This window comes from Macrobrachium nipponense, chromosome 15, assembly GCF_015104395.2.
Source record: "Macrobrachium nipponense isolate FS-2020 chromosome 15, ASM1510439v2, whole genome shotgun sequence".
Taxonomy (NCBI): Eukaryota; Metazoa; Arthropoda; class Malacostraca; order Decapoda; family Palaemonidae; genus Macrobrachium; species Macrobrachium nipponense.
In genome coordinates this window covers 64,750,004-64,774,718 of record NC_087208.1, presented here as the reverse complement: position 1 = coordinate 64,774,718, position 24,715 = coordinate 64,750,004, and the positions used below count along the sequence as shown (strand labels likewise).

General features: G+C 41.4%; 1 protein-coding gene across 1 annotated transcript in view; it reads right to left on the bottom strand.

Moving 5' to 3' along the window:
- The window catches only part of LOC135195022 (ecto-NOX disulfide-thiol exchanger 2-like), a 200,809-nt gene extending 184,234 nt beyond the window's left edge, over positions 1 to 16,575 (bottom strand). The window contains exon 1 of the mRNA XM_064221323.1: positions 16,435 to 16,575. Coding sequence (XP_064077393.1) covers positions 16,435 to 16,471 — 37 coding nt within the window. The 5' untranslated portion in view covers positions 16,472 to 16,575. The remainder of the gene's footprint in view (positions 1 to 16,434) is intronic.
- Positions 16,576 to 24,715: the final 8,140 nt, after the last annotated feature.

The window sequence follows — 24,715 nt, the reverse complement described above, 5'->3', positions numbered from 1 at the left end:
TCTATGCAATTATCAGAGTACATTAGTATTTTCTGTAGCATAAGTATCTTAAAGAGATGAAGTGACAAACTGTATCATTATATATCACGTGATCACTATTATTTACCAATATCATTGTTTTATATTTTATTACTTGAATCAATTCATGTACACCATGAATTTTTATTTACTTATATATATATATATATATATTCACATAGTGTCTGTATCACACTCCTATAAGTCAAATGCAAGTCAAGTTTGAGTAATATTCAGTAGTTGGTTTTGGTAGCTGACCGAGCTGATGTAAGTGTTTACATAATAAAAATATGGAATGTTAGTCCATATATATAAAAGTCTAAAACTAAAGAGGTCAACCAGATTGCTTGCAGGAATGTGATCAGACTAGAGACGCTAAAGATGACGTATACAATAAAAGTAGGCTAAGATAACATGTCGTCACCTGTAGTCATTCAATTGTTTATAAACATTAGTCCAAGCTCCCTATTTGAGACAACTACCGCCTACGTGATCTGTAGCGTGTCTCATTTGATTGTGTGTTCGTATGAAACTATGTCATTGTATGTATGTTCATATGTTCGAACTACTGTCTGTTCCTTCATAACTTGTAACAGAGATGGTAGACGAGGAGAACAGAGTTAGTGATCGTCATTAGAAGACCTGTACCTCTTTACCTAAGCTTTATCATGTAGAGGAATAGGATTAGCCATCATCATTGGCAGAAGCGATCAAGCTATCGTTATTAGAAGACTTCTACAATCATATCTGATCTTCACCATGTAAAACTTCAGAAGAATATATAATTTTTTATACTTAGTGTTTTCTACAAGAACCTCACCGAACCATGAGTTTAACACATCGTCGTAAAGATAATACCGACTTCGTAAGTGATCTACAAAACCCCAGACACTCCATTGAAGATGGAAGTGCAATACCAACCGACTTAGCGTATAGATTATCGCAAGTCTAACATTACCTCATAGGGCGCCTTATCATACAAGGCACAAGCCCTAATACATATGTATAAGTATAGTGATTAGACCTCTGTTGGATATTTATGAATTATAATAATTACAGAGCAAAAGTGTACAGGCAGCAATTCTAATCCTGTTCACATACCTATAACATCAGTGTGGTCAGCTTAAGGGAACATTATCAGCGAAAAAATTAACAGCGCCACAACTCTAAATCAATAAATGATTGCTGCAAAAATATTTAGAACACATCCATCTTACCCTTAGAAGCCAAGGTACTGAGGGTGAAGTGCTTTGCGTCTCAATTTTTTTCTTGAGCAGATGGTAACCAAATTGAAACTGCTGGTGGGTGGGTAGTATCATGAACTTCTGCCAATCTCACTTAGTTGGCATTAGCTAGAGATATTTACCATCAACTCAAGAAAAAAAAACATGGTTAGTGATGACCTCAAACACAAAGTGGAACCAATATTGTGGTATACAGGTACAACCACAATCTTCACTAGTATGCTGCAGCCTAACTGTGAGGATTTGAATACAACTTGGCATGTTGTTTTAACAAAGTTTTAAAGGTAGAAATCCAACACGTACTACGATAAAGGCAGTAATGCAATACGTACTTTGATTCCAAGTTTCATGATAACCATGTCCTTAGTCATCCTGTCTCACTCTTGTCTTTCAACCATTATTAAGTTAGGTTTCACCTGACTAAGACACTTTCACAAGAATCACCAGTCTCATGGACTCTGAAGATATCATCGACCAATGACCTAATATGACTAAATCCATCTAAACTAGTCGGCCTAAGAACAAAGAATTGATGACTAACTTAAACAAGGTTACGTGGGTTGTGGAGACTCCATAGGAAATGAAGCCATCCAGGCTGACATGATTGAGATTCCCCCTGGGTGATATCTGGTTAAGATTTAAGTCTATATGTGGTGCATCCTTAGCTTCTAATAGGAGTGTTTTAATGTTTGCCCCGGCTCCAAATCAAACATATCCTGCTCCTTATGTAGTAATATCACAGAAATATGAAAAGGAATGACTTACACTTTATTAGATTAGGAAAATATGAAATTTTCATTATTAAAATGAAGTTTTATTGTATACTTACCGAACAATTATGATTATACCCACCCTCCTCCCCTTAGGTGGACGGACGGGCAGAAAGAATTGGATTCACCTGGGCAGTTGTACCTGGTTCTCCCGCGAGTGGAGGGAGATGACGTCATCACCACCAGTGTTGGCGACGCCGACGCGCTAAATTTGAATTTAGTATCCTGCCGCTCGTGGAAATCACGGCTCTATAATTGTTCGGTAAGTATACAATAAAACTTCATTTTAATAATGAAAATTTCATTTTTATTGTAGTGTCTTACCGAACAATTATAGAGCTGATTACACATTTATGGGAAGGTGGGATTCAGTGGACCACTAGTATTTTTAAATGGTTACATTTATTGCAATACCAGTAAACACTCAAGGTGTCTGTTGTACCTTACCTTGTAAGAGAGCTACAGCAGACTGTTACTGCCTCTGGTCGGTGCTCTTCTTACTATTGTAGAGGAATTGGAATTTGACCAAAGTTAGCCTCTACAGGAGTGGAATCCTTCCGTAGTTCAAGCGAGTCAAGGCTGACTGACGGAGGATAGTAACAACAAAGATTGCCCTTGCCCTGGGCTAAGACCAGAAATTCAATCATACAAAACATTTGTCACCAACACCAGATTTAAAAACATATATACCCAACCATTGTAAAATCTGACCTAACAGACTGGTGAGTATCCCAGGTACTCAGTACCCCCAGCTTCCCTTGAACTCGACAACCTATTCAAGGTGAAAAGTTAGCATAGAGGTGACGACCCCTGTGCCGTTTCTCCCAACACCATGCCAGAAACCGCCACCGGACCTAACGTTTTACAATTCTCGAAAACCGTTTCTATCTCTTTGAGATAATGACTCGCAAAAACCGAATTCGATCTCCAGAACGTGCTCTGAAGAATCGAAGCTAAAGATAAATTCTTTCTGAATGCTAAAGAAGTTGCCACTGCTCTAACCTCGTGAGCTTTAACTCTCAGAACGGAAAGATTGTCGTTCTCGGACTGCGAATGAGCTTCCCTGATAAGCTCTCTAATAAAGAACGATATAGCATTCTTAGAAAGAGGACGAGAGGGATTTTGAACGAGGTCCAGAGCTTAGAAGATTGTCCTCTAATACCCTTAGTGGCAAACAGATACTGCTTAATAGCCCTGACTGGACATAAGAGCCTTTCTTCATCTTCATGTCCAACCAAATCAGATAAGTTCCTTACCACAAAACTCCTCGGCCAAGGATTAGAAGGATTCTCATTTTTGGCTAGAAAGGTCAAAGATACCGAAAATACAGCATTGCCTTGAGAGAAACCGACTCTTTTGTCTATAGCGTGCAATTCGCTGACACGCTTAGCAGAAGCTAGTGCAATAAGAAAGAGTGCCTTCTTAGTCAAGTTCCTGAGTGAAGCCGACTTCAAAGGCTCAAACGGTGGCCCCATGAGGACTTAAGCACCACATCTAAGTTCCAAGCCACTGTATCTTGCGGGAGCTTAGTGGTTTCGAAAGACCTAATGAGGTCCGACAGATCTGAATTGGAGGAAATATCCAAACCTCGATGTCGAAAAACCGAAGAGAGCATGGCTCTATATCCTCTGATCGTCGAAGGAGCCAGTTTCTTAGAGTTCCTAAGAAATAGAAGAAAATCTGCTATTTCTGTTAAAGAGGTCGCAGAAGTAGAGACTTTAGCACTTCTACACCACTCTCTGAAGATTCTCCACTTCCCTTGATAGAGTTTGTTAGAAGACTCTCTCCTACAACGAGCGATAGCTTCTGCAGCTCTTCTTGAAAATCCTTTCGCTCTGACAAGATTCCGGACAGTCTGAACCCTGTCAGAGCTAGAGCGGACAAGTTTTGGTGGAACCTCTTGAAGTGAGGTTGTTTGAGAAGCCACTTCTCTGGAGGAAGAAGTCTGGGGAAGTCTACTAACAACTGGAGAAGGTCCGGGAACCACTCTTTCCTGGGCCAAAAGGGAGCGATTAACGTTAGCGTTACATTGCTGTGCGACATGAACTTGTTCAGCACCTCTCTTATTAGACCTAACGGAGGGAATGCATAAGCTTCCAGACCCGACCAATCCAACAGCATTGCGTCCACCGACCAAGCTAGAGGATCTGGGACTGGAGAACAAAAGAGAGGAAGACGGTTGTTCCTTGATGTCGCGAACAGGTCTATTGACGGTCGTCCCAAAGGCGCCAAAGTTTCTGACAAATCTTGTTGTCCAAAGTCCACTCCAGAGGTAACACTTGCTGTTGACGACTTAACTCGTCCGCCAGGACGTTCATCTTTCCCGGAACAAATCTCGGGACTAGCTGAACCTTCGCTTCGTTTGACCACAGGAGGAGATCCTTGGCTACTTCGTACAGAGAGAAAGACTGAGTCCCCCCCTGTTTCCGCACGTACGAGAGAGCCGTGGAGTTGTCGGAATGCACTGCCACTACTCGACCTTCTACTAAGCTCCGAAACTGTCTGAGCCCCAAGAAAATTGCTAACAGTTCCTTTACATTTATGTGGAACTTCTTCTCCTTCTCCGACCAAGCTCCTGAAGTCCGTTGATTTCCCAGTAGGGCTCCCCAACCTGTGTCCGATGCGTCGGAAAAGAACTGTAGGTTCGGGAGGATGGGTCGTAAATCTAACCCTTCTTCCAACCTTGCTCGAGAGAGCCACCACCTTAGGTCCTCTTTTATTTGATCTGTGACAGGAAAGGTAATCGAGTCTGGTTGTGTCTTCCTGCACCAAGAGGCTCTCAGGAAAAACTGCAGAGGTCTCATGTGCAGTCTTCCCAACGTCACAAATTTCTCCACTGACGTCAATTTGCCCAGGAGCCTCATCCACTGATTGGCAGAACTTACCTTTTTGTCCAAGAACTCCTGAACTGTCTCCAGACAGCCTTGAACCCTCTTCGGGGACAGAAAAGCCCGAAAAACTTGAGCATTCAGAATCATCCCCAAATAAAGGATGCTCTGAGATGGAACCAACTGGGACTTCTGTTTGTTGACCAGAATTCCTAACTTTCTGGCAAGATCCAGAGTTGTTCCAAGGTCCTTCATGCACCGACTCTCTGATTCCGACCGGAGAAGCCAATCGTCCAGATAGAGGGAGATTCTTACTCCTAATATGTGTAGCCAGCTTCCTATCGGGGATAGAACCCTGGTGAAAACTTGAGGAGCGGTCACTAGTCCGAAGCAAAGCGCCCGAAACTGAAACACCTTGCCTTCGAACATGAACCTCAGGTACTTCCGAGATTCGCGATGTATCGGAATGTGAAAATAAGCGTCTTGCATGTCCAGAGAGACCATCCAATCCCCCTGTCTGATGGACTCCAGAACCGACCGAGTGGTCTCCATATGAAATTTTGTTTTCTGGACATGCAAGTTCAGGGCGCTCACATCCAAAACCGGCCTCCAGCCCCCTGATGACTTGGGAACTACAAAGAGGCGATTGTAAAAGCCTGGAGGAAAATCCCCTTCTATCTGTTCTATCGCTTCTTTGAGAACAAGCGCTTCCACTTCTGCGGCTAGCGCCAGAAATTTGTCTGAGCCCGGAGAGTATGCCTGGAATGGAATTGGCACAGGTGAGAGCGAGGGAGGTGAAACGAGAGGAATACGATAGCCGAACTTGAGTACTTGCACTACCCAGGCTTCTGCTCTTCTGTTTTCCCATTCCTCCCAAAAGAGAGCCAGCCTGGCTCCCACTGGTGCATGAAGAACCGAGCTTTCATTTGGAAGGTTTGTTAACCTTGGCCGAGGCCTTAGACTGAGGTCGCAAATTCGATTTCGGCCGAAAGAAGCGCTTGGGTTTTCTCCCTCGAAAAGGCGCTTGGGCCAGAGGAGAAACCGAAGGAACAGTCTCCACAGGAGCTTTAGGTCTCTTAGTAGACTGTGCCAGTAAATCCGAAGTAGATTTCTTATCTAGCGCAGACGAAATTGACAACACTACCTCGTCTGGAAAGAGGTTATCTTTCACAAAAGGAGCAAACAAGAGAGCAGACTTCTGTTGGGACGTAACCCTTTTAGAAGCAAAGGAGCACCAAAGTTGCCTTTTCTTAAGGGTACCAAAGGCGATGAGCGAAGCTAACTCATCACATCCCGCCCTAATGGATTTGTCCGGCACCAAGGACCAGAACACCAATCCAATCCTCCGCTAACTCCTGGAGAAAGAGAAGGGGGACAGTCTTCGGATCTTGGCCGCTAAAGCGCCAATAGTCCAATCAAGGAAGCTAAAGACTTCCAAAAGTTTAAATTGATTCTTTACAACGTGGTCCAACTCAGGCGCTGTAAAGAAAACTTTCGCTGCGGCGAAAGCAGATCTTCTAGAGGAGTCGATTAAACTGGAGAAGTCTCCCTGGGAGGAGGCAGAAACTCCCAGAGAAGGAGCTTCCCCAGTTACATAAAACCTATACCTCTTACGAAGCAACTTAGAGGGAGGGTAAGCAAAAAGAGCCTTCCCTAAGTCTCTTTTCATAGACATCCATTTCTCCGTCTCTTTCAACGAATGTCTAACCGCTTTAGATAGAACAAGTTTTGGGAGGAGAGGGTCTGAAGTTTTCCTCCTCATCAAAAAAGTCGAAGTTGGGGAGCGCGGAGCCGCTTTCTCAAAATAATCTGGATAAGATACCAGAAGAAATCTAAGGAGACGTGAATAACACGAGAGGTGATGTGAATCCTCCTCCTCTACTTCTTCTTCATTCTCCGATACCGCCGAAGAAGTAGACGGAACTACAACCGGATCTGAAGGTTTCGAACCACCCTTGGACTCATTCATCCAGTTGGTTAACATCTCTAACTGCTTGCGCAAAGGCGCCAGAGACGAATCAAAAACAGTTAACGTAGGCTTGGAAGAGCCTAAATGTTCAGCAGGAGGCGGAAAAACTACTTGCGCCTCGCTCGGAGCCGCCGAAATTCGAGGCGAAACAGGCGCATTAGGCGTAACAGACGAAAAAGCGCCTAAAGAAACACCCTTAGAACTGCTAGCTACAGCGCTAAAACCACAATCTCTACTAGTAGATGGAGCCGAAAAAGGCACAGATTGAGGCGACGAACGAGCCGCTAACGGCCGCGGCGCAACCCTACTCTCAGGCTCCTTATACCGCTTGACTGGAGGAGGCGAAGAATCGGCGCCTGAACGCCTCTTTAAGGGACGCGAAACGGGCGAATCTCGCCAAGAGCGCCGCGCGACCGGAGACGAATCGCTTGAATCATTCGAAAGGCGTCTGACCGCAACACCTTTCCAACGCTTAACCGAGCCCTGTTGAGGCGCAACAGGCTCAACAAGAGAGGCGCCTGTCTGTGGGCAAATCCCGATCGACTCCCTTGGACTTCCGGTATGTCTTCTCCCCGGTGCGGGGGAGCTGGACAGTGACCTTTGTCTAGGAGAACGTGTCAGGACAGACAGACGCACCCTCAACTACACTCTTACCTGAAGCCGCTTTCTCCAAAAACGTCTTAACTGAATTACCAAGTTGCAAAACCGTATTCGCTAGTACCGAAAATTTCTGATCTAACCTCGATTCCAGACTGGCAATGGTGTCGGAAGAAACTACACGGGAAGCCGGAGAAGCGGGATTAGTAGGAGGAATAGGAGGTGTAGTTAAAGGAGACATAACAATTTGAGGAGAAACAGAAGGAACAGAAGCATCGCAAGACGAAGCGGAGCCAAGTCTACTTTCCCTAAGCGCTGCTTTTCTAATTCTGTCTTTAGCTAATTTCTCCGAGTATGAACTAAAAAACTTCCATTGAGAATCAGTCCAATCACTACACTCGTTACATGTTCGATCTGCTGAACAAACCTGTCCCCTACACTTAACACATTTAGTGTGAGAATCATATTCTAACTTGGATAATCTAGTTTTACATCCTGAGATGCAAAACCTAACTCCCGACGGACTAGAATCCGACATGGCAACGCCTAAATAAAAGCAAAATAACAACAACGCCAAAAAAGAGTACTTCACCAATTCCGAAGATCAATTCCACAAGAAAAAAAGCGAAGCAAAGTCATCCAACCGCACCGACCACCGATGTTCACCGGACGCCGGCAGGAAAAGAATTGGATTCACCTGGGCAGTTGTACCTGGTTCTCCCGCGAGTGGAGGGAGATGACGTCATCACCACCAGTGTTGGCGACGCCGACGCGCTAAATTTGAATTTAGTATCCTGCCGCTCGTGGAAATCACGGCTCTATAATTGTTCGGTAAGACACTACAATAAAAAAAGTGGTTACAGGTATATCAGCATTCGAATGTCTGCTGCCATACTTGATTTGTTGTTATCCAACATTTCCTTAATAGTAGGTTTGCCAACATCAAAGGATACACTGTGCATGCCTATGGTAACAGAATCTGTTGGATTAACCAATCACCATTGGCTTTTAAGAGGTATGGCTTTTTCTTAGTAACATTCACTTCAGGGTGTGACATCCCTTCCTACACAAGTTAGGGTAGAAGACCCTCTTTGGCTGTGGAAGACAACTAGGACAATGCTCTGAAATCAAACCAGAGGGTGGCAGGGACCCTTTGGCCTTCGTAGGCAACCCTTCTATGAGAAGCTTACTCTGAATATAATAAACACTATTCTCCAACCTTGGACTGCACCATACCCATTGTACCAAGGCTTGAGGGTAGAATCAGGCATTTTTCCTCCACCCTGTTCACTTTCTCTCTTATCAAAAGTATGTAGGCCAGGCTGATGGGCAAGCAAAAGTTGCTTGGTGGAGTATCAGGAAAGTATACCTTTTTCTTTCCTATCAGTACTTACATCTTTTCCTTCTCAGCTTTTTTTATAAATTCTAAATCCAACCTAACTGTCCTCCCTTAGTTGATGTGGCAAACTTGACATTTCTGTTTTTGCCTTGCAAGGTGTTCCAGCTACACTTTGTTGACCAGCTACTTCCACCATGTTTTTAATAACATATGGTCAGTTTTACACATTCTTTTAATTAAAATTTTGTAAGTCAAAAATACTTTTATCGGCAATTTTATTATTTGCTGTCCTGTCAGTACGTCAGTACTATGCTTTTTTTACGTACTTATTTATCAGATTTGCTTCTAATTTCATGCTACTAATTTCAATTCTTTCTGGAGACACTAAACTTATCCCTGGCCCTGCTACTCATTACCTCAAGAAAAACTTCAGGGTGCTTTACTAAAATATTTGAGGCCTAGGGTAAAAATTTCTTGATCTCTAGAGTTCTGCCTATAGCTTCAATGTGATGTTTTTATCTGAGTGCCCTATAAGCAGTAACAAATCAAAGGCTGAATCTTTAATTCAAGGGTTTGTTGATCCTGACTTAAGTTTTCATTGTAATATTCCACATGCATAAGGTATGGCTTTTTCCTAATACAGGCAGTCCCCAGCTTACGACGTAAGCCAGAAAATCGCCAAAAATCCTAAGAAAACCTTAGTTTTAATGCTTTGGCTTTATTAAAAACTATGTTCACTGCATCTTTATTGTATTTTTCATCAAAAGTACCTTCAAATATTGATTAATTTGTATTTCTGGAGTCATTTCTTCTGCCAGATGGGCGTTGCAAACATCGTAACCCTGGAACATGCATCATTAACCTGGAAATAATTTCTGATGAATATAATTGAAAAGCATTGTAACCTCTGAACGCCATAAGCCGAAACTGCCTGTATATGGGCATTTTAGGAATTAATTAACCTTGTTAATTTAATCAAGAATTGCCCAACATTCCCCACCAAAGATTTATCCTCTTAATCAATAACCTGGGCCACACGCTTCTACTATCACCTCCAATCAACAGAGGGAAGCTAAAATGAAGAGGTTTGAACCCTAGAAATAAGGTAAGGAGGGCCTTTGTTACTTCAGATAGGGTAGCCTTGGCCAGTCCACATGCCCAACAAAAACTTCGATACATCGTTCTTCTTTACATAATTTGCATTTTGGCTTTTTAATTTGAGGGGGTATGGGGAAACTTAGCACTTCCAGCCATGTCAAGAGCACTGTGCCCTAGTTCAAGCATAGAATTAGTGTGTGAGCATCCTTGCTGAAATGTCACCAATACGATTTCAAAAAGTCCAGGAGAAGGTGAAGTAATTGGAATTTCTCGGATGGATTCATTCATAGAGATCTGGTAGATAGAATGTGAATTTCTGATTGTAGTACTATGTAACGTGACGACAATATTTACTCGTTTTCCTTCATGAACAGGAATATTAATGCATCATCGTAAGTGGTGAATGTAATTATTTTAGTTTCTTCAAATTTATGTTTGTATTCATAAGCGTTTAAAGTTAGCTGACATCAATAACAGTCACTGTTGCGACAGCTAAGGTAGGTTGAGCAAATCAAGTTGCATCTGCAAGAGCGTTTTCTATGATATGAGGAGGAGCCCTAGAACTTCAAGTGGGAAAGCGCAAGTCACTGGATACCGGCTTACATAATGGATTTCACACTTTGATTACTTTGACGTTGACATGGATCAAATGCTAGTTGCTGTTTACAAAGCTATTGTCTTTAAAAATAAATCTTTATCAAGGTTAAAGTAGTATGTCAGCTCAAAGATTTTCTGGCTATGTTCCCATTACAAAGCAGTTCGTAGTTAGCCTACATGACTGCATTAATGTGCTGCGAGGCTGAAAGACCTCCCAACACATCAGCATTTTTTCCTCGATATAAAACTTTGTTTGTGCAATACATATTGAGTTATTTGTGGTAAGTACAGACTATATCAAGAGAACAAGAATGACTGCAGCCTGTGTTTGAAATTTTCCACATCTTTTTACAATCTTTAAATGTTACGGCAACTGTCAAATGAAATTAAGATTAGGGTGTGAAATTTATAGAGAATTAACATGAATACTATGGTCCTTCAAATTTTATCTAGCATACTGCAGCACATTCTTGGCAATATATCACCCTGTTTCCCAGGTACAGTGGAACCTCTACATACAAAAGTCCCTACGTATGAAAAATTCAGGTTACAAAGCAAAGACAAAGATTTTTTTGCTTCTGTGTACGAAAATAATTCAGGTTGCGAAAGGGTAAAGTCCGAGATTCGCCTGGGCCGCCAAGAACAATTTTCAAACTAGCGGGCCGCCAACTCGGTAGACTCGTCACCATCCTCCTGCTCTCCCAGTGGTTCCTGATGGTAGTCACCGCCATAAGATCCTGCTCTCCTATTGATCAGCATCTGTCCTATCATGCCTCTATGTAAAGGCGTTCCTTGACCATTTTTTGCGGCAGCGTTATCGTAAACACTTGGAATTCATTCGTTCACATATATTTCGTTTGGTAACGTAAATTCGTGTTAGTGATTTCGCTTTCGTTGTACTATAACTTACTTTATCGTGTTGTGTCTGAACTTAATCACTTAAGTTATTAGCCATGGATCCCAAGAATGTTGCTGAAATTCACAGAAAGAAGAGGATGCTTTCTATGAAGAACGAAGATGGAGATTTAATCAAAGAAGGTGTTAAAAAAAATGTTTATTTACACACAAGAACCTGCCATTTTTTAATGTGTTTCGAAATGTAAGTGGTTCATTCAATGTTTTCTGCCATTTGTTAATGTGTTTCGTAAAGTTAAGTGTTCATGTTTTCTGCCATTTGTCCTCCTCCTCCTCTGTCGTCACTTTTGGACATCGCCTCACTCGAAAGGTAAGGTTCCACATTTTACTACAAACGTGCGTACATGTACATACAGTATTTCTTGTACCTTGTACATTAATACATTTTATTTAGAGGTACAGTCATGGTTACGTTAGGTACTGAATGGTCCAAATTGTTGTATTTCATTGTTTATTGGTCAATTTAGCTTTATTATAAAATTTACTGTGGTGTTTTTGTAGGGCTTGGAACGAATTAGGCAATTTACATGTAAAATGTAGTTCTAGATACGAAAAAATCAGGTTATGAAGGCCGCTTCAGAACGGATTAATTTCATAACCTGAGGCACTGCTGTATTTGTACACCAACTCGCTGCTCTTTCTTCTGCCTTTCCCCATCACAAGTCCGTCACCAATAATATAATTCTCTCTCTCTCCACTCCTGAAACATACTTTAAAAATAATATCACCACTCAATCTCCCAAAGAAAATATAATGAAATTAAGTACTTATAAATAGGCTTATGCTTTCACGTAAGAAGATTTTGCTCTCTCTCTCTCTCTCCCCACTTTTAAAACACATTTGAAAAAATATTATCAATCAATCACTCAAAGCAAATATAATGAATTAAATATCGCTATAGATAGGCCTATGCTCTCTCTCTCTCTCTCTTTTCCAAGTTTCTTTCCCCATCACCATGTCTCTCTCTCTCGCTCTCTCCCCCCCCACTTTTGAAACACATTTGAAAAAATATCACTCAATCTCTCAAAGTAAATATAATGAATTAAGTATCTATTGATAGGCCTATGCTTGTGAATCTCTCTCTCTCTCTCTCGTCATAATATTTCATTCTTTACTGTATTGTTCCTCATGATTTCCACAAGTACTGCCCAAATTTTAAAACATTTTCTCTCATTTATTAAGATCCGTCTTCAATTACTCATGAATTCTGCATCAATTTATTGTCAAACATTACATAGGTATAAGTAAGGTTTCACAGTAGGCTTTAAAAAAGGATGATCGATATTCTACTCTGAACTGACGTTACCAAACCAACATTAACAAATAATATAGAGCCTGTTACTACATTCGAATATGATTATAGGACTTCTACAGAACCTTTATGGCTCCGCCCCTTTTCTAGAGTGACCAGGTGTGGCATTATTAAGCAATATAGGTATGTCTTTAGATTTTAAAAAAACTGTATCTTCACTATTCATGTTGATTGTACATTACGTACTTCTAAGTTAAGATCTGGCCCAGAATGTATAGTAGTATTTTTTCTAAAATAAATTCAGACCCAACTAGTCTACTTACATATAGTAATGTTACGGTCATGTTCAGAAAATTGCGTAACCCTATGGAGGAGTTATGTGAGTTCCATTTGACAATGTCCTTGACAGGGCGTAATTGGTGGATGGATGGTTAACGATTGAATTGGCTGTTGGCGAGTTCTGGGTTGTCTGCTGGTGTAACTGGAGTTAGTTGTTAAGATCACAGTTTTGGGTCAGTCTTAGGCAGAGCCTGTGAAGATCAGTAGTGTTGGCAGCGGTCTGGGAAAAGTGTTGAAGGCATTTTAAGTCAGTTAAGTTGAGTGTTATTGATTTTTTGTTTAGTTCTTGTTGAGTTTGATGTTGTTTGCTTTAGGGTTGTTGTGCCTGTGCTGTTGGATTTGTTGTGCTTATGAGTTCCTGTTGAGTTATGTGTGAATTGTTAAGGGTTGTTGTTAGTGAGCTGTTGTGATTTCTTGGTGTTGTTAGTGGGTGTGTGTGTTGGCTTGTTTTGTTGGTGTTTTTGTATTGGTGATTGTTTGTGCATTGGTATTTTGTTGTGGTTATATTCCTTGTTTGTTGTTGAGTTGTGTTCCCTGTTTCTTTGCTGTGTTATTGAGTTGTGGTTGCATTCCTTATTTGTTGTGGGGTTGTGGTCCTAGGGTGTTGTGTTGTTGAGTTGTGGGGTTGTGGTCCTTAGTTGTTGTTTTGTTATATTGGGTTGTGGAGTTGTGGTTCTTGGTTGTTGTCTTTGTTGTTGGTGGTGTCTCAGTGACTTCGACCAGCGGACAGCACAGCATAGCCCCGAGTATCTGGAGCTGGGTGAGTACATGTGTGTGTGTTTTTTTGTTCTGTGTGTAGGTAGGTCAATTGTCCTGCGTGTATTCCGTAGTGTAAAGAGGAAAGTGTGACTGAGGGTGAGTTTGGCAGCTGGATTGGTAAATTAATATTATGGGGATTTTGCCTGCTTGTTTTTTAAGCTTGTGATCCCCGCCACAACCCTGCAAAACATTTGTGCCCGAGTTGTTATGCTGTGCCCACTGTAACAATGGGAAGTTCCAAGGGGTAAAAAAGGCCACCTACTAGGTATAGTCAGGTCAGGGTAAAGAGCCCTACGACAAGTTAGGTTGCATGGCAGGGCATGCCCATTGTAATAGGACCATGTCTTCAATCTGCTTCTATAAGCAGGCCGTGTGTTCAATCCCAGAAATGTAATTTTACGGCTTTTTTTTGTGACTTTTCGGGCCTACACCTCTCAAAATAGGCTAGCATCCTTCATTTAAATGGGTAGTAGGGTAGTTCGCAGATCCGGGGACAGATCTGACAATTCCAGAACCATTACTCCAAATAACAAAATGCATAGAATAAAAGTTGTCCAGAATTCCAATATATACCAGAAAAGTCACTTATCCGACTATTTTACGCCAAAATACCATCCGCCGATATTTCCCGTGAAACTAATATTTTTCAAAGTACCCACTTGATGTGAAGGCTGACACGGCGGTCCGTGCTCCCGTAGTTCTTGAGTTGGCCGCGGACAGGCGCTGTACGTCGGCCCGCCCCCAACGCGGGAAATTTTAAACCAAACCAATCCTGTATCAGGTTGACCCAGGTCATTCCCAAGGGACATGGATTAACTTCCTCCCAACCAATAAAAACGTGTCCCATGAATATGAATCAGACAATCATACCTGCAGTCACAAAATTTGCCCTTTCTGTTCTACACCGCCGCCATGGATAGAACTCATTCCGTATTGTTTCCGAAAAGTGTTACTGCTGACCAGTTTGATCAATATACAAATTTGTATATTGGTATCCTTCTCGAGTTTTTAAGAAACACGGACGAATTTATGAAGTGGCTATATAGGGAAGGGCTACTTGGGGACTATTCGGGGGAATGCACATCATGCAACACAGCGAACCGACGATTCATGAAACATGGGACTAGCGAGGCCACGGGCCAAGCGATATACATGTGGCGATGTACAAACAGTAAGTGTGGTAAGAAGGTATCAGTTCGGCACGGATCGTTTCTGAAATTAATCAAACGTATCTACCCGCTCAAAAGCCGCCGCCCGACATCCCCCATCTCAAATTGGATTTCCCGGCCCGAACCAATAAGGCCAGGACCTTCTACCAGCAAGACACGTGATCCCTCACCCGTTCCAAAGAGGCCGAGACTGATGCCTTCTTCTACCCCTTCATGGTCGTCAGACAGCAGCGACTTTGAAATGTGAATAAGGTAAGTTGTATATTAATGTTTGTTAGCCTTAAAACTAGTGTTTGGGTTAGTTCGAAGCCAGTACCGAAGCACGTGTTCGAAACAGTACTGTTTCGGTTAGTTCGAAGCCTGTACCGGAGCACATGTTCGAACAGTAAGGCCGTGACGAACGATGAAGGTGTTCAATGTTACAGTTATGGTGGGGAGAAATAGGCTAGTCGTGGTTTTTTGTATGTACTGTGGCTAATTCACTGTAACCTCTGTGGTTAGCGCGCGCAGCGCAATATTACCTCTTGCCAGAACATGTCTCGCCTGCCAAGAATCTTTAAAAATGCGGATAAGGCGCGTAGCGCCGTTCCGCCACGGCCTACTGTAAGCTCTGTGGTTAGCGCGCGCAGCGCAATATTACCTCTTGCCAGAACATGTCTCGCTGCCAAGAATCTTTAAAAATGCGGATAATATAATGTCGGTTAGTGGTAGATAGCCTAGCCTACGTCAACCTTGAATGCAGAGTAAGGGGTCGGAGCCTATGTCGGTTAGTGGTAGCCTAGTCTAGAAGTTTTACATGTAGGCTAGCCGTTCTAAAGTTTTGCAATGTAAGTGGTCTTAGCCTAGCCTAGCCTACGTCAACCTTGAATGCAGAGTAAGGGGTCAAATTTTTGCATTAAGTGCCACAGTTCTGGGCCTCATAACCGGGAATTGAGAGTTACGTTCGCCGTGAAAGTCGTTCGCCGCTTCCCCCACCCAAAAAACCCCGGTTTCCCAATGGGTCCCCCCATTACCATTTGATGTTTTTTAGGCTTTTTTTTTACTGGGGCAATTACAAAAAAGGGCAATAAACGTTATTCTCAGATATTTTTCCCGCGAAAATCGCTCGTCCCCGGATCTGTAGTGGCTCCGGGTAGTATTTCGGTCCATTTCTTATTTTAGTGAAACCACTTATAAACATACATAAGTTTTTGAAGGGAATGGTCGGGGAAGCAGCAACCTACCTACTTAGCTATCCCTGTGACAACCAAGATGTCAAAACCCCAAAACCTTCGCTCTTCTTCGGCAACCAGCACAGGCTAAGGATCGGCAAAACTCCAATAACCGCACAATACGAGACATACCTATATAAACTGGGAAACTTATCATTGTTAAATTGGTACACCTATCGGCTTAACTTTATGCTGACTTCCGTGGTAAACAAATGCCCAACCACACAAACTGCTACCAAAGAGGAAGCTCTCGGCTTTTTGTATCGCACTCCTTTTCTCTTATCTCACCACTTTCCTACGCTAAACAGAACGCAGGCTCTGCTACTTACTCATCATGCCACCCATATAACCGTAAGGGGCGGACATTTCACTTAAATTACCGGCGTCGAGACTTCACTTAAATTTTTTTTTGTGTCGTCTGTTATGGCTGGGCTTGATGGTGGAATTCTATTATTGACACTTAACCTTCGGCTTTTGCTGCACAACGTCCAGGAGCGGGCTGTCGCGTCCAAAGTAGTGGTTCTTTCGTAGTCTCCTGAAATTTACTATCCTTTTCTTCGTTTGATTCTACTTTTCATACCATATTTAATATATAATTTACAGAAGTAATCTGAATTTGCTATATATTGTTACATCGCACACCTAAGGAATGTTTATTTTATTAACATGACATACCAAAGAGACACCACACGAATTTAGAGAAAATCGTTGATTTGAACCTTTCGCGAAAATTTCTAAATCATCATTAGCAGACCAAAAAGAAAGAGCGTAAAAAGCCCATGTTCACCAGTTCTCCAGGCATTTTATAAACTTCTCTCAAACATTTCAAAATAAGCTGGTTTTTAGCCTCATCCCAAATACTTCTTTCCCACCATTATTTCTACATTAAAGAGTCTGTTGCCTGATGCGCCTTCTCCACTGCCTTCTATCAAAAGCGTCATCCTCCACCAAACCTCTTCTCTCCATATCTTCCTTCGCTTTATCTTGCCATCTAATTCTCTGTCTCCCTCTTGATCTTCTTCCTCTAACAGGTTCCTCCCAAGCCCTCTTTACTCCCTCCTCATCATTCATCCTCAACACATGCCCATAACATCTCAATTGTGGCTATCTTATCACCTCTGTAATCTTTACTAAGTCTGCCTTCTGATTTCATCATTTTCCAATCTCTCAACCAGCGATATTCCCATAATCCACCTCAGCATTCTCATCTCTGTTCTCTCAAGCTTTACTTCCTTTTTTCTTCTTAGAGCCCATGTTTCTGATCCACACATTAACACTGGTCTTATAACTGTGTTATATATCTTGACTTTTAGCTTGATTGGCATTTTCTTATCACGTACCACTCCAGCTACCTCTCTCCATTTCACCCCTGCAGCTTTTATCATACTGTAAACTTCTGCCTCACATCCTCCCTCTTGGCTTAAAGTAGATCCTAAGTAGTAAGTATTTAAACTTTTCTGCCTGTTTTATAATCGAGTCTCTTCTTTCTTGTATTACTTACTATTCTGTCTCTATCTTCCATACTGCTCAGCAAAACCTCTGTTTTATTTGCATTCACCTTTAAGCCACCCCTCTCTAAAGATTCCTGCCACTCTCCAACCCTTCTCTGTAGGTCCTCCTCATTTTCAGCAGTAATCCCAGATCATCAGCATACAACAATTCCCACAGCTCTTCATTCCTGATCGCTTCACTCAACACATCCATGACCAGCACAAACAAAAATGGGCTTAATGCTGAACCCTGGTGTAATCCAACACTAATTTCAAAGTTTTCTGTTTCCCCAACTGCTGTTATCACTTTTGTGCTCGTTCTCTTATATATCATCTTGACCACCCTAACCAATTTTCTGGGACTTTCCTTTTCCTTAAACACCAAAACATCACTTCTCTTGGGATTCTATCATATGCTTTCTCTAAGTCTATGAATGCACAATAGTTATCAAGTATTTATCTAACTTCTGAAACCATGTGTTCATAACGGCCAATTCAAAACTCTGAGCCATCTCCAATAAATAATCCGTCTTCATTTATAATCCCAAACCCATGGCCTCCGTGTACCTCCTCATACCCATCTCTTCTCTTTCCCACCCTGCCATTCATATCGGCTACTATTATTAGTTTCTCCTCCTCTTTCACTGTTCTAATAGGCAGCCTCAAATTCTTGTCTAAATAATTCTTTCTCTAGCTCTTGGCAACCCATCTGAGGAGCGTATGCTGATATTATATTTAATACCTTGTCCCCTATTATTATATTGGAATCTTTGGAAGCCTATCATCTACTCTCTTTACTTCTACCACTTCTTCCTTCCAGTTGCTACTTACTATGATTCTAACTCCATTTCTTCCTTCTCATGACCCACTGTAATACAGCTTATACCCATTTCCTATCTCTCTAGTTTCACTCCCTTTCCACCTAGTCTCCTGCACACACAGGAAATCTATCCGCCTCCTTGTTAGAGTACCTACGTTCCACTTACCTGCTCTTATCTTCCACTAGCTTCTTTGACCACAGTCGTGAACCCAACGGTACCCCTCGCCCATTTATCACACCAGTAGGGGGATTCTGACGCGCGTCGCTTATAGGGGACGCCCTAGCCGCACTCATATTCCTTAAAACATCAGGCATGGTTTATTGTTAGGCAAAGGGGTTTTTACGACTGCATTTCCTTGCTGTCATCAACCACAGTTATTGGCGGTGGGCCTAGCCTTTTACTAAAAAAATACTCAGGCAGCAAGTCAAACAGTTTTATTGGCGGGCCTAGCCTTTACTAAAAATGACGGAAGGCAGCAGTTTCAGTTTTGGCGGTGGGCCTAGCTTTTTCTAAAAAGTAAGACTGCAAGGCAGTAGTTTCATTATTGGCGGTGGGCCTAGCCTTTTACTAAAAAGTAAGACTGCAAGGCAGCAGTTTCCACAGTTATTGGCGGTGGGCCTAGCATTTTACTAAAAAGTAAGACTGAAAGGCAGCAGTTTCCACAGTTATTGGTGGTGGGCCTAGCCTTTTACTAAAAATAAGACTGCAAGGCAGCAGTTTCCACAGTTATTGGCGGTGGGCCTAGCATTTTACTAAAAAGTAAGACTGCAAGGCAGCAGTTTCCACAGTTACTGACGGTGGGCCTAGCATTTTACTAAAAAGTAAGACTGCAAGGCAGTTAGTTTCAAAGTTAATGGCAGTGGCTAGCCTTTTACTAAAAAGTTAAGACTGGCAAGCAGCAGTTAGTTTCCACAGTACTTGGAAGTTGGGCCTAGCTTTTACTAAAAAGTAAGACGCAAGAGCAGTTTCCACAGTTGAATTGACGGGGGCCGGGCCTAGCCCTATTTTACTAAAAAGTGTTAAGACTGGCAACTGGCAGCAGTTTCAGTTATTGGCAGTGGGGCCCTAGCCTTTTACTAAAAAGTAAGACTGCAAGGCAGCAGTTTTCCACAGTTATTGACGTGGGCCTAGCTTTTACTAAAAAGTAAGACTGCCAAGGCAGCAGTTTCCACAGTTATTGACGGTGGGCCTAGCCTTTTTACTAAAAAAAAGTAAGACTGCAAGGCAGCAGTTTCCACAGTTATTGGAGGGGGTGGGGCCTAGCTTTTACAAAAAAGTAAAAGACGCAAGGCAGCAGTTTCCACAGTTATTGACGCCTAGCCTTTTACTAAAAAGTAAGACTGCAAGGCAGCAGTTTCCACAGTTATGACGGTGGGCCTAGCTTTATAAAAAAGTAAACGCAAAGGCAGCAGTTTCCACAGTATTGGCCCCCCCCCCCCCCCGGTGGGGCCTAGAATTTTGACTAAAAAGTTAAGAGCAAGGCAAAGAGTTTCCACAGTTATTGGCAGTGGGCCTAGCTTTTTACTAAAAAGTAAGACTGCAAGGCAGCAGTTTCCACAGTTATTGGCGGTGGGCCTAGCTTTTTACTAAAAAGTAAGACTACAAGGCAGCAGTTTCCACAGTTATTTGGCAGTGGGCTAGGCTTTTTTTTTTACTAAAAAGTAAGACTACAAGGCAGCAGTTTCCACAGTTATTGGCAGTGGCCTAGCTTTTTTTTACTAAAAAGTAAGACTGCAAGCAAGCAGTTTCCACAGTTATTGGCGGTGGCCCGGGGGGGCCTAGCCTTTTTACTAAAAAGTAAGACTACAAGGCAGCAGTTTCCACAGTTATTGGCGGTGGGCCTAGCATTTTACTAAAAAGTAAGACTGCAAGGCAGCAGTTTCCACAGTTATTGGCAGTGGGCCTAGCTTTTTACTAAAAAGTAAGACTACAAGGCAGCAGTTTCCACAGTTATTGGCAGTGGGCCTAGCCTTTTACTAAAAAGTAAGACTGCAAGGCAGCAGTTTCAACAGTTATTGGCAGTGAGCCTAGCCTTTTACTAAAAAGTAAGACTGCAAGGCAGCAGTTTCCACAGTTATTGGCAGTGGGCCTAGCCTTTTACTAAAAAGTAAGACTGCAAGGCAGCAGTTTCCACAGTTATTGGCGTTGGGCCTAGCCTTTTACTAAAAAGTAAGACTGCAAGGCAGCAGTTTCAACAGTTATTGGCAGTGGGCCTAGCATTTTACTAAAAAGTAAGACTGCAAGGCAGCTGTTTCCACAGTTATTGGCAGTGGGCCTAGCCTTTTACTAAAAAGTAAGACTGCAAGGCAGCAGTTTCCACAGTTATTGGCGTTGGGCCTAGCCTTTTACTAAAAAGTAAGACTGCAAGGCAGCAGTTTCAACAGTTATTGGCAGTGGGCCTAGCCTTTTACTAAAAAGTAAGACTGCAAGGAAGCAGTTTCAACAGTTATTAGCAGTTGGCCAAGCCTTTTACTAAAAAGTAAGACTACAAGGCAGCAGCTGTACTTTTAGTCACGCAGGACTTGGGGCGGTAATATCCATACACCCCTACCACAAGGCATAGCCTCATTTTAGATACCTGATTCTACAATCAATGATCAACCCGTCATGCGTAGGTGGGACTTACGTAGGTCGTCCTGTGTTTTTTCGAACTCACTGTTTAGTTAAAAATGTTACGTTGTTTACGTGGACCACCGTAACACTATTATTGTAGCCTAAATAGTCTATTTTGCCACAATATTCATTTTGCAGGTTCCTGCTTTTAGAAACACAAACAACTTGCCGCGAAAGCATTTTCTACTCTACCTTTTACGACTGCACACTTCGGTAGTTTTAGATAAAGGATTTCATTATTAATATGAAAGTTTGTGGCTAAGATTTGGTAATCGTATAGTCATGTGGACTGTTACACTTGGTCTGCAATATTCAATTCATTTCAATTTTTATTCTCTCTCTCTCTCTCTCTCTCTCTCTCTCTCTCTCTCTCTCTCTCTCTCTCTCTCTCTCTCTCTCTCTATATATATATATATATATATATATATATATATATATATATAGATAGATAGATAGATAGATAGATAGATAGATAGATAGATAGATAGATAGATAGACAGATAGATAGACAGACAGAGAGACAGTTAATTCCTTTATTCCTTTTGTGAACCGTCACCTTCTACTAATAATAAAAACAACAGACAAGTTAGTTATATGTAGCAAAGTGTATCGCTGCACTACATCATTCTAGAGTAAAACCGGCAGCGAGAAGGCGGTTGGCATGTGCAGAAAATATCACAGGGAATATTAAATTATGGAGGCCTTTTGAACATCTGTTTCGCGCTAGCAAACTTTTCAGATAATTCAGAAAAATAATTGAAATCCACTCTGAAGTTAAAGCGTTTATATCTTTTCAGGAATATGTATCTTCTTTCTTCTTTTATTTCAGTTTTCCTGATATATATGAGCATCACTCGCTATTCATAACGGTTTTGCAAAAAGTTTCCCGACACCATTCACTGATTGTCTTTTTAAGTTTGATCACAACACTGCACAGTCTCCTGGGGCAATATTGGCAGCAGATACGCATGAGAACTGATAATGTGTTCCTAACAGTTAGTTAACATCGGAAAAGCTCTACCGAGTATAATACGAAACCTATGGTGTTGTCAGTTTAGCATAAACATATTCTGTTCCCAGTACCCATCAATCGAACTGTCTTTGTTTGTATAGTGTTTTTACGTTGCATGGAACCAGTGGTTATTCAGCAACGGGACCAACGGCTTTACGTGACTTCCGAACCACGTCGAGAGTGAACTTCTATCATCAGATCGAGCGGTATCAGAGCTAAAACTAGACCCTACACTTGCACCCTTCATATCCGGACCTCTTCTATCGTCTCAATTTAGCAACTCTTAAAGGGAGAGAGCTCGTGGAAGCGAGTGTCCTAAGAAAGTTTCTTTTTCTATTTCAAGACACAACTTTTGAACTACAGTTACCTTGAAAGCACTATTTCAAATCCTGTACAAAAATTGTAATTTTATTTGCACATAGTTTACTGTTCGTATGATATTATTATGCCGCTTACAAGTTATTGGTTAGGGAGGCCGTCAACATTAGTAGTGTATGACTGAGGCTATCGTGTGATGTGGGGTAAGCAATGCCAGTAAACCAACTGCATACTTCTCTAGGGAAGAGCTTATGTTGAGATGACGGAAGAAATAATATTAAACGTTATTAATATGAAATGAACACAAAAATATAAAAACTCATTTGCGATTTCCCCTTGTCATCCACGAGGGACGCTGTTAAAAACGGGGAATAATTGTAATCGGAAACCTATCGATCACATTTCCGTGGCAATTGTCTCGCATCACATTCGACTGTTCGATTGGCTCATGGTGACTGTGGAGGAGACCAGAGAGAGAGAGGGACGGGCATTGCAGCCTGAATCGCTGGACAACTGCAAGAGAAGTTCAAAGGATTGCTGATCTGTTCTCAGCTGATGACAAACTTCCCTGAAAAGAAAGGGACTGGTTCGATGATTCCGGAAATGCGTAAGAAGATAGCGAATTCCGGAACGGCCGTTCCTCGTATTCCCAACTCCTCGACTTGCACGAAGTATGCTTGGATACTATAAGCATGACGTTGGCGTGCTATATACTCTTTCAGATTCACGGAAAGCTTTTAAATCCAGCTGAGAGTGGATATCAAGTCAAGTATTCGCATGTTGTGTCCTGGAGCTGAGAATTTCTCATTGTCAGTTATTTCTTTGTTTGTTTGTATGTATGGTGCTTTTACGTTACATGGCACCAGTGGTTATTCAGCAACGGGACCAACGGCTTTTCGTGACTTCCGAACCACGTCGAGAGTGAACTTCTCTCACCAAAAACTGTTTTGTAGATTTGAAAACAGCACCAAATATATAAGTGTGAAATGTGGGGTAATTGGAATATATTACTTGTAAAGCTGGCACATGAATAACAAACGGAGGTAATTTATAAAGGAAATGTTTCTTCATATTTATTAGTGCTTTCCTGATTAAAAGAAAAAAAAATTATGCTGGGGGTTTATATTGTGCTTTGAAACCTATATTTATTTTTAAATCTAGAATTTCCGAAAATGGTTTATAACAAAATCGTATGACATCAAAAAGAATTTGTCAAAATCTTACACCATTATTTAAAAAAAAATTAGTTGGTTATGTATGAAAGTGTTTTACTTTGATTTTTTTTCTTTAATTAACAAGACTGCTGTAGTTGTACTACAATCAATCTTTCCTTAGTTGTTAGCAGAAATGTGGGTATGATTAACCGTAGAATTTTCCCAAATGCTCCCACTTAAAGCCAACACGAAGGGTAATATTGAAACTTGTGTATACGTAGTTGTTTGGCTTTCATTAACTCGCGATACAACCTTCCTATAGGGTTAGACAGCAATTCGAAAAACATGGGAAGTCCATATTTTCTGTGACTATCCTTTTCATTGAACTGTACTTATAAAGTAATAAATAACAATCTTTTGTTTTAGGCAAGTTTTTTTTTCATAAATTTAATTATTAAACATTAACATAATTCTTTAGTAGTAGGAAATACAAGAGTGATAACAGGAATATGATATAGGCCACCATAATTGTAAGTGATTTTAAGTTAAAATCTGTTAACCAAAGTCAGTACTTTGAATAACATCTAATCGGGTAGAAGGGCATAGACCCCGTACCCAATTATTCTTCTTAATACAACTAAAAAAATTTTTTTCAAGAAAATCATCTTGTATTTACCAACATATGCAATGACATTTATAGAAGAAAAAAATCCAGTTTAGGGAAAAACGACATCAACACCCCAACCCCAACACACAAACAACAAAAAATCTTTAGGTACTACGGCCCTGGAAACAGATGAAATTCCATGAAAACAAATAACTGAATGCGCAGAACTGAAAATTTTAAGGCATAGTAGTATCACAGCCTCACAGTAAGTCTAGCACCATTCCTCCCTCTCAGATAGCCGCGTCAATCTACCGTGCACTTAAAAGTACATCCTTGCCATCAATAAAATAAATAAAAACAAAGATAAAAAAACGAAAGAAAGAAATCCTGCACCATTCCACAAGTATCATTTAAAACTTGTGTCATTAAAAGTTCGTGGAAGAGATTCGAGAAACTTACGGCGTCACTAAAATGTGTCAATTCGGGCGTTAATGGTTTTGGAGGCTTTTCATCATCTCGCTATGGCTCATTTAATAGGCCATCTCTTATATACGCGTACGTGTGCATTATTTGTGCACACTTACTCAAGTATGCC